Source organism: Aquarana catesbeiana, linkage group LG01 (assembly GCF_042186555.1).
Source record: "Aquarana catesbeiana isolate 2022-GZ linkage group LG01, ASM4218655v1, whole genome shotgun sequence".
Classification (NCBI taxonomy): Eukaryota; Metazoa; Chordata; class Amphibia; order Anura; family Ranidae; genus Aquarana; species Aquarana catesbeiana.
In genome coordinates this window covers 316,926,461-316,937,446 of record NC_133324.1, presented here as the reverse complement: position 1 = coordinate 316,937,446, position 10,986 = coordinate 316,926,461, and the positions used below count along the sequence as shown (strand labels likewise).

The 10,986-nt window shown below is 44.4% G+C and overlaps 1 protein-coding gene across 1 annotated transcript in view; it reads left to right on the top strand.

Annotated features, from left to right (window-relative positions):
- The first annotated feature begins 2,293 nt into the window (after positions 1-2,293).
- The window catches only part of LOC141144266 (aldehyde dehydrogenase family 3 member B1-like), a 34,887-nt gene continuing 26,194 nt past the window's right edge, over positions 2,294-10,986 (top strand). Inside the window, exons 1-2 of the mRNA XM_073629769.1 lie at positions 2,294-2,349; positions 6,305-6,506. Of these exons, the coding sequence (XP_073485870.1) occupies positions 2,294-2,349; positions 6,305-6,506 (258 nt within the window). The remainder of the gene's footprint in view (positions 2,350-6,304; positions 6,507-10,986) is intronic.

Sequence of the window (10,986 nt, the reverse complement as noted above, 5' to 3'; positions counted from 1 at the left end):
CACAGCATAGCTCAAAGCAGCCAGCCTACCAGGAAATGTCCCGGTATCCCGGTAGGCCAGTCCGGCCCTGAGCAGAGCCGATCCACCCTTGGGGGGGCCCTACGCAGCTTGCGTATAGGGCGGATTGGCTCTGCATCAGCCCCTTTCAGCCAGCAAAATAAACCTAATAAAAACCTGCTTCTAATCTATCGGCATTAGCAGATCCAACATAGTATACTATACATGGGGATGGAAAGTATTCAGACCCCCTTAAATTTTGTACTCTGTTATGTTGCAGCCATTTGCTAAAATCATTTAAGTTCATTTTTTTTCCTCATTTAATGTACACACAGCACCCCATATTGACAGAAAAACACAGAATTGTTGACATTTTTGCAGATTTATTCAAAAAGAAAAACTGAAATATCACATGGTCCTAAGTATTCAGACCCTTTGCTGTGACACTCATATATTTAACTCAGGTGCTGTCCATTTCCTCTGATCATCCTTGAGATGGTTCTACACCTTCATTTGAGTCCAGCTGTGTTTGATTATACTGATTGGACTTGATTAGGAAAGCCACACACCTGTCTATATAAGACCTTACAGCTCACAGTGCATGTCAGAGCAAATGAGAATCATGAGGTCAAAGGAACTGCCTGAAGAGCTCAGACAGAATTGTGGCAAGGCACAGATCTGGCCAAGGTTACAAAAAAAACTTCTGCTGCACTTAAGGTTCCTAAGAGAACAGTGGCCTCCATAATCCTTAAATGGAAAATGTTTGGGACGACCAGAACCCTTCCTAGAGCTAGCCGTCCGGCCAAACTGAGCTATCAGGGGAGAAGAGCCTTGGTGAGAGAGGTAAAGAAGAACCCAAAGATCACTGTGGCTGAGCTCCAGAGATGCAGTCGGGAGATGGGAGAAAGTTGAATTCAACCATCACTGCAGCCCTCCACCAGTCCGGGCTTTATGGCAGAGTGGCCCGACAGAAGCCTCTCCTCAGTGCAAGACACATGAAAGCCCGCATGGAGTTTGCTAAAAAAAACACCTGAAGGACTCCAAGATGGTGAGAAATAAGATTCTTTGGTCTGATGAAACCAAGATAGAACTTTTTGGCTTAATTCTAAGCGGTATGTGTGGAGAAAACCAGGCACTGCTCATTACCTGTCCATGTGGCCAAGTACAGGGATATCCTGGACGAAAACCTTCTCCAGAGTGCTCGGGACCTCAGACTGGGCCGAAGGTTTACCTTCCAACAAGACATGACCCTAAGCACACAGCTAAAATAATGGAGTGGCTTCACAACAACTCCGTGACTGTTCTTGAATGGCCCAGCCAGAGCCCTGATTTAAACCCAATTGAGCATCTCTGGAGAGACCTAAAAATGGCTGTCCACCAATGTTTACCATCCAACCTGACAGAACTGGAGAGGATCTGCAAGGAGGAATGGCAGAGGATCCCCAAATCCAGGTGTGAAAAACTTGTTGCATCTTTCCCAAAAAGACTCGTGGCTGTATTAGATCAAAAGTGTGCTTCTACGAAATACTGAGCAAAGGGTCTGAATACTTAGGACCATGTGATATTTCTACTTTTTTTTTTTTTTTTTTTTTTTTTCTTTTTTAATAAATCTGCAAGAATGTCAACAATTCTGAGTTTTTCTGTCAATATGGGGTGCTGTGTGTACATTAATGATGAAAAAAAAATGAACTTTAAATGATTTTAGCAAATGGCTGCAATATAACAGAGTGAAAAATTTAAGGGGGTCTGAATACTTTCTGTCCCCACTGTATATAAAGTTTTATGTGTCCTGACCACAGGATGTGCTGTACAACTGGTGTAAATGGTGTACAACTACCATTTACAATGAACAATGCATCTGCTATCGCTGATTTGGTTAAATGAAGTAATCACTTCATTATTATATTTTATTTTTTTTTTTTATTTTTTTTTTTATGAAAAAAAAATAAATTTTACAATAGAAAACATTTATATAACAAAACCAAAAACCCTATTATACAGGGTTTTACTATTGTGTTTTGAAAAGCCCTGCATCTTTGGTGCGGTCTTCAAAACCAAAAAACACAGGTCCTGTTGAAATGAATAGAAAAAGCATACAAAGTACACCGGGGGGGTTTTGCGTGCGACCTCCCCAACCCCCCCCCCCCCCCCCCCAAACAAAAAAAAAACAAAAAAACAAAAAATAATTGTATAAAAAAAAAAAAAAAAAAGGTTTTTCAATTGAATTTTTTTTTTTTTTTTTCAGGCTGATGTAACTAAGCTAGCTAATGAATGGAATAGAAAAGGTAAAAAAGCTATGGATCACGCAAATGCTTCTCCCTCTCCATCCCGTTGGTTTCGGGTTTTAAGAAGGTTAGTATCTGTGACTGGTAACTAAACACTTAGGCCTCGTTAGCATGGGTGTACTACACTAGAGCATATGCTCATGCAAAGGCTGTGTTTACCCATACAAGGATATGTAAGTGCATTCCTGTTCAGCCAGTCCTATTCACGTGAATTGATAGGCAGTGGCTGCACGGACACAGTGCGCATTTGGGGCCTTCCACCTGCGTGTATGTCAAATTAGAAGCAGTGCACCCCCCCCCCCCCAGCAGAAAAACACTTAAAGTGGAGGGCCACCCTAAAAAAAAAAAAAAAAAAATTACATTAACATTCTTAAAAAAGAGGAGGAAAAAAAATTTTTTTTACTCACCGGAAACCCCTGTTGCTAGGCAGTCTTTCTAATCTGTCTCTCCTTTTTCCGCGGCACTGTTTCTTCAATTCCTCCTCCTCGGCGAGCGCCCCCATTGTCTTCTGGGACATGTGTGTATCCCAGGAAACAACGGGGCCATTCACAAAGCGGCTCGCGCAGTAGGAAATGGGCAGTGAGGCCGCAAGGCTCCACTGCCTGTTTCCCTTAGTTAGGAAGGTGGCGCCGGCAGCTGATCCGATGGATGGATCGGCCTTGGGGGGCCGACATCGCGGGCTCGCTGGACAGGTAAGTGTCCTTATTAAAAGTCAGCAGCTACAGTGTGACACTTTTAAGTGTGAATGGGGGCTTAGGCCTAAGTCACATGAGTTTCAGCTTGTAGAAGAGCCGTGTGTGCAGCAAGCTTCGGGTAGCTTTAAGTCTTTAAAGCACCCTACAGTTCTTGTTTGGGAATATTAACCACAGATCTTAATAGGATTGCTGACTGCCACTTTAAAACCTTCCCGCCTGGCCTATAGCAGGGCAGTGGCTTTACCCTTCTGAATGGACGTCATACGACGTCACCGTGTCCATGGACGCAACCGATGACTGATCAGTGTACCGGCTTGCTGCCGGTATCATGTGACCAATCGTAGCAGGTCACATGACTGTTGTACACATTGAATGGCATGAAAGGAAGCCATCCATTCTGTACAATTGTGTTGCTAACTGTGATTGGTCAGTGTGATCACATGGTACAGACATGGCCAATCAAAGCCCATCTGTACCGTGTGATTAGCTTTGACTAATCACAACTGAATGAATCAGTAAAATGCTTGCTTATAGCAATGTAATTCACTGCTATGAGCAATCATAATGTGTAAAAAAGGAAAAAAAATATCCACTTCCCCAGAGTAGTACGATGTTACTATGGTAACTTTATATTGCTCTGGTCAGTAGTTTTTTTTTCTTGTACCATCACCAGTCAGTGTCCCTGATCACTGCCACACCAGTGATATGATGATGCTGTACTGCACTGGTGACAGTATGTTAAAAAAAAAAATTATTTTCTTCATTTTCCCAAAAATTATGACAAAATTACAACTTCAAAACCTGCCATGCCTCTTACTAAAGACATTTGACTGTCTACTTTCCAAAAAGGGGGTCATTTGGGGGTATTTGTGCTGACATGGCATTTTAGGGCCTCATGATTGATACATTTTCATATATATATCATAGTTTGTGGACACTCTAACTTTCCTACAGACTAAATAATATACATTGATTTGAGTTATTTTCACCAAAGAAATGTAGAAGAATACATTGTTGTCGGAATTTATGAAGAATAATTTATTTGCAAAATTTTATACACAAAATTAAAAGCCCAGTAGTGATTAAAAGCCACCAAAAGAAAGCTAGTTGTGTGAACAAAATGACAAATTTTCGTTTGGTTCAAATTGGCTCATTCAGATTGCGACAGTGCTGAAAACCAGGCCTGGCCAGGAAGGGGGTGAAAGTGCCTGGTTATTGAAATGGTTAAGAAAGCTGCTAGCCAGTTTCAGCAGGCTTCAATTAGTGCTGAAGCCTGCTTGTTTAGTGACAGCACTCTCATTAAAGAGATTGTAGATGCCTAATTAAAGAAAAAAAAAAACTGCCTTACTTGCTATTTGCAATGGCTTGTGCGCAGGGCAGCCCCAATCTTCCTCTTCTGGGGTCCCCTCGCCGGGTGCCCACCATAGAAAGCCGCTTGCTATGTGGGCTCGCTCGTGAGCTGGTTCTGTGTCCATAGACGTACACAGGATTCGATTTACCAATTTTTAAAAAAATCTATTTAAAATATCTGTTTCTACACATGGTTAAAGCACAACACCATTAATCCTTTATAAGCTCAACCAAATTTATGGTTTCTTAGACATTTGGATAAATATTTGCATAATCAATGATTCATTGTGCAAAAAGTATAAACAGCTGGTAGGAATGGATGGTCATCCAGCTAACGATAGACTTAGAGCTGCATATAGGTGTTAGAGCGCCCCATAGATGTTACAGACCTCCATAAATGCTAGAGTGACCAATAGATGTCAGAGCACCCCATAGACAAAGCAAAGGTTAGAGTGTTCTACGGAGATTAGAGTGCCCCATAGACACTAGAGAATCTCATAGACAAAGCAACCCATGGAGGTTGGAGCACCCCATGGATGTTAGAGCACTCCATGGAGGTAAGAATGTCCCATAGGCAGAGTACCCCATGGATATTGGAGTGCCCCAATAAACTGATTAACCCATTGATATTGGCGCAAACCAAAGAGGTTGGAGCACTTTGTAGGGTTGCCACCTATCTCTGGGATTCACTCAAACAGTCCAAGTTTTGACATGTGTCTGGGTTTTCAGTCAGCGTGAAACCCAGACACATTATTCAGATTGAACTGTGGCTCCCCAAGTAACAGTACCACACATCTGTTGCCATCTGTTAACTCAATATGGCCACACCCACTGTTCGCCTTGGTGTGTGTAGTGTACCACATTACTACTCTGCCTGAGGCACCCAAAGGTGTTTAAGGTCTTTTGCAATCCTATAGTGTGCTGCAAACAAAATTGCTGTGCGCCACTAAAGTGTTCGGGTTTGGCATGAAGAAAAGGTGGCAACCCTAATTAGAATACCTTTCAGGTTTTTATTGCTCCTTCTGCCCCTTTTTTAGGGGCAGAGATTTTCTATTGTTCCGTTTTTACCATTATCATTGAAAGGGAAAATAAAAGAATCCCAAATTTTGGGTTGTCCCCAGAAAAGTGACCGAGGGTAAACCTTCTAATAGGGACACTAGTTCTGGTGACATGAGGGACCCCAAGGGATCCCTTAATTTGCACATATTTCCTCACTTCCTGTTTGGGCTATGGGACAGGAAGTGAAGGGAAATCTCCCCAATGGGACACAGATGGCGCAAAAAAAAAAACTGACAGAGGTTTTGCTTATATTTCTACTTTAAACTCTAAGCCAAGTGTTTGGGTTGCGGTGCGGCCCCACTGAATTGAATGGTCGCGTTTGACAGGTCAGTGCCGCCTGTCAACTCGGTATGTTGCGTTAAATTTACCACAACCACAGGTTTTTACCACTATCTATGTGCAAGAGGCCTTAAAGTGGAGTTCCACCCAAAAGTGTAACTTCCGCCTATTGGTCTCCTCCTCCCCCACATTTGGCACCCTTTTTTGGGGGGGGGGAACCTTGGCCCCCCTCCTTCTTCCCGCTGCTGTCAATCAGAGCCATAGCTGATGGGCGGGGCCAAGCCCCGATTTGCGTGTCAAGGATGTGCACACAAGCGACTGGCTATGGGGGAACAGGGGGGAGGAGCCAGAAGGCCTGCATGGAGCAGGCAAGTATGATATGTTTGTTTTAATTCAAAAAATTACCCTTTTAATGTTGCTTTATCATAACCAGTAAAAACAAACCTACATAATTATTAAACAGGAGTGCAACTCTTTTCTATAATTGCAACTGAGACGAGCTAGTTGCAAACAGTTGTGGGGATGATTATCTGGCGGGGCGGAGATTTTTCTACATTCACTTTCCAAACTAAACATGAACTTTGCTTAGTGAACAGCTTTTACTCTTTTAGTAAATCGGACTATATGCATATATTATAGGACGGTATCTGGTGAAAGTCAAACAAGGAAATCCTCCACCTCATCTTTATGTGAAGAAACTCTGAAAAAATCTAGAGAGGCATTTTCTTCCGGCAAAACCAAGACTTTCTCATTTAGAATTCAACAGCTACAAGCCATATTGCAAATGCTGGACCGACATGAAAAGGAGATCGTCACTGCGCTGGAAGAAGATATGCATAAGGTCAGTTCACGATTCATAATGATACAGTATAATTTTTATTTACTGTAGATTGGAACGGTCTTTAAAAACTGGGGGGTTGAGAAACCAAAGACTAAAGAAGCTGGATATCAATATATCCTATTTTCCTGCTAAAGAAACCTGTTCATATTACTCTTTAAATATCTGGATTTTTAAAAGCAACAAACGCACGCTTTTTTTTTTTTTTTTTTTTTCTTGACACATTGAATATGTATGGATTATTACAGGGACAGCTGCATGAATGCTATAGGGCCTGGGGGGTGGAACAGGATTCCTTCAGGGGCTTTTGAGGCAACCTGAACATGTTACAAGCATCTATATGCTTGTAAAGATAACACAAATCGAGTATCATTAGGGATTGAGAGGTTGCTTTGGACACCAACCCTGTACCACCTGTGACATCTCCAATCAAGTGCTGCTGATGACACAGGAAGAGACTTCATAATTGCTTTTGCTAATTAAAGATCCCCTTTACAGGCTGTGTCATATGAAGAGTTTAGCCATCTTTAGTATGGTAAATTTATTACTGACAGAGGTCATCCTGTCCAGCACTGAATTTAAAGAGTAACTCCACTTCTGTTGAGGGGGGAAAAAAAACATTCCCCTCTGGGTGATGCATGTACGTTGCAAGGATTTTAACAAACTTTGTTGCAGATTCCTACCTTTTCAGACATTCAGAGTCTCCCACATTAAGCTGTGGGTTCCCGGACACCCGTGAGCACCGGCTGAGTGACAGGTGGATGCAAGGCCGATCCTGAATGGGTGCACCCAGGCGCTGCGAGGTGAGGCGGGGGGGGGGGGGATGTAGACGGACAGCCCAGCCTGCTGTCCCCAGCCTACTGTGGCTGCTCCATGGGTACTTTTTTTATTTTTTTGGTCCAGCCAATTCAGCAGGGAAGGAAGGGGAGTGGGCAAAGGCAGAGAGAAGACTAAGCGCATTATCTGCAGGCTGTAGCAATTAAAAGATAAGATAAAAACTTTCCCCAGTCAAGCGGACTCTTTCTCCACTTTCGGGTGCCGCTGCGCAGTAATCACCTGTGCGACAAGTACATGACAGTCTGGGTCTCTTCTATATCAATCCACCGGGCAGACCGGGACTGTCATTTACTTGTCACACAGGTGATTACTGCGTGACGGCACCCAAAAGTGGAGAACAAGTCCACTTGACTGGGGAAAGTTTATTTTTCTTTTAATTGCTACAGCCTGCAGATCACGTCTTCTCTCTGCCTCAGCCCATCCCCTTCCTTCTGGGGCACTCTGACTGGGATGGCTCACCGGACCCTTGGCCCCATTGTAGCTGGCCCTCTGGCCCCAGCAGCCCTGGCCCAGGAGCCAGACCTCTGGGCCCAGCTCCAGCAGCCAGGCCCCAGCAGCTAACCCCAGCAGCTGTTTGATCAGGCTGCCTTTTATTGGGAAGGGGGGGTGCCGGCGTGAAGTGTCGCCACCTTCCTTCTGGGGAACTCTGTGACTGGGATGGCTCACCGGCCCCAGTAGCCCAGCTTCAGCAGCCGGCCCCCTGGCCCAGGAGCCAGACCCCAGGGCCTAGCTCAGCAGCCAGGCCCTAGCAGCCAGACCCCAGGACCAGCAGCCAACCCCAGCAGCTGTGTGATCAGGCTGCATTTCATGGGCACTGGTAAGGCTGCATTTTATTGGGAGGGGGGGAGGTGTCGGCGCCAGCCCACGAAGCATCACCTCCCTGAAATTAGTTTTTGCAGGTTGGGATGTCTGCCTTTTTTGTTCTGAAGAAATAGCGGTTTGCTTTCTGTTTCCATGTGCAAAGTGAGTGACTTTTTTATTTTATTTTTTTTATTGATCAACAGGTGTAACTGCAGGGCTCTAATGAGGAATTGGCAGGGTCAAAATCCCTTTAGACATAATTAACCGTTCGGGAGTATCTCACAAACTGAAATGTTTGCTGCAGAGGATGTGAGGATGCCCAAAATCTGATTTGTAACTTAGTGCAGACTTCTGGTAAAATCAATGAGTCAATCACCCAAGCAGAAAATGACAATTCTGGGGGGCGCTCTGTACACAACACACGACTACCTCCAGGTTGCCATATTCAGGGCCGGACTTACCATTGGGCTTGACTGGGCTCAAGCCCATGGGCCCCGCCCAATAGGGAGCCCCTCGGCCCCGCCCATTTACATTTTAAATATCTTCATATATCTTCAGCTAGATTGGATGAAACAGCGGTGACTCACACTGGTCCTCACTTGGCTGCAGCGCTGCTCTGCCCGAGTCTCTCTCTGTCTCAGCGGCGCAGAGAGTGAAACTCTAATGTGTAATTACGCAGGACGGACCAGGAGGAGCCTTGAGGTGGGTGGAGCTGCGCCTTTGGCTTGGCAACCCTGCACTCGTTGCTAGCACCTGGGCTGCCTGGCGTCTAGCAACGAGTGACGTCATTGAGTCAGTCACGTCGGACGTGGAGTCTCAGACTCAGAGCCGACGTGACCGTGACAGGAGCTGCCTGGAGCGGAGGAGCCTGCCTAAGTGTAGTATCTGTCTTTCTTGGGCTGCCTTACAAGGTATTTGTTTTTCAATATGTTTTCCAGGTAAATAAGTGTTTTTATTCTCATTCTGACCAAGAAATTTGTGCATTGCAATAAACGCATGATCACTTTGAACTTTTTTAAACATTATTTATTTGGAAAAAAAGTTTTTCAAGCTTCAATCAGTGGTCATATAAATAGATTATTACATTTTTTTTTTAACATGCAACACTGTCTATGGTACCAGTCAACATTTTGTTCTATTTAAAGTAATGTATAGAAGGTAGGGCCCGAAAGTGACTCAAGCCCAGGGGACCCCACCACCCTATGTCCTGCCCTGGCCATAATGTATTGCATTTTACAGAAAATTACAGCGTTGCAGATTGTAGAGGAAAGGCAATTTTAATACCAATATATTACAATATGGCTTGTCGCAACTCATCAAAATGACAGTGTTTTGGATCTGTTAAGATCCTTAATTACTTATGACAAACATGAAGGCCCAATTCAATCACATTCCCTGTATATCAAATCCCTCATAGACCGGAAATTGGCAACACATGAATCATTTCAGCTTTAGACATAATATGGTCTAACATTAGCCACTCAAATCACTTCTACGAAAAAAGAATCACTCGCTGAAAATTGCTACCGGTTTAACCATTTCTACCCAAGAATGTCGTATGAGGGGCAGAGCCTGGTTAAATAAGTTTGTACTAGGATTATAGAGTAATGGTGTGATAACAATTATGTAGTGATATAAAATTACTGTGATCATCATTGCTACTACAGCTCTTTTGTGTGAGGGTTTTATTATTTTTTTTCTGACTACTAGACCATCTCTTTCAGCACTTGCTTACTGTGGAATGGGTGTGAGGACCTAAAAGTTACACTGAGGTTCTGAGATGTTGATGAGCCCCTGCGGACAGAGTAGTTGGCTGGAAAAGGAATGTTAAAAGTTTATTCCTTACACTGATGTTCCCCTGGCAGCATCTATTCACAGCACTGGTGCCTACTCCCTAGTAATGTACTGACTATGTTAGAGGCCCCGTATGCTGTCTGTCCTTGCTTTAAACTTGGTTCTTTTTCAATGACAGTAGGGAGGTCGTCATCATATTATTTTTCTTTGGAGCCCATGACCTGTAGTTATGCCCTGGCATCATTGCCAACCTACCAGATTAGAATTTACTGGCATAGCAAAGTTTTTTTTTTTTTTTTCTGGCATTTCCAAAAGTTACTAAATTAAATTTTCCCCAGTCGTCTTCCAGGACAGCCCTTGAGAGATGTAGCTTCTCCCATCGCCACAGGAAAAACTTTGCCCTTTCAGTTTCGAAAGGCGGTCCCTCAGGAATATGGCCAGTCATTTGTGTTTCCTCCATCGAGAAGCATGTTGCTGAGGAACCAGTTAATTATTTTTTGTTTTTTTAATTCTTTTTGGGAACACTACATCTCTCAGCGGCTGCCAGAAGGAAAGAGGAGACCTTGCAAGGGGAATGGGTCCTAGCCAGCAAAAGGCTCTCTAGTAGATTCTTTCCCACCTTTTGGCCCGGGTGCCATCCAGCTGATAAGGAGTAGACCTGGTTTTCACCTCTTCCAGTGTTTGGTGAGGGTCAGTGGCATGTTGGCAGCGGTTTTCCTGGTGGCTGAAGGCCCGGCCAGATGAAACTGCAATGTGTTCTCCCTCTGGCTGCTCCGGCTGCCTCTGGGCCGGAGACGCCATATGTGTCACTTCCGGCGGAACTGATATCATCACAAGCCCAGATCTCCGGTTCTGGGTCTCCAGGGCGCAGGGAGGAAAGGGAGGGCCAGGCCAGGCCTACAATTCCTGGCCAGCGTCCAGCCTAATCAGACTAGCGGCGGGAACTGGAACAGGGGACGACCATGGAGGCTAATCCCCAGGACACTGCGGGCGATTCAGGCACCAGCCAAGCACAGGTAGGCTGCTGGGTAGACCCTTTTTATGTGCTTTT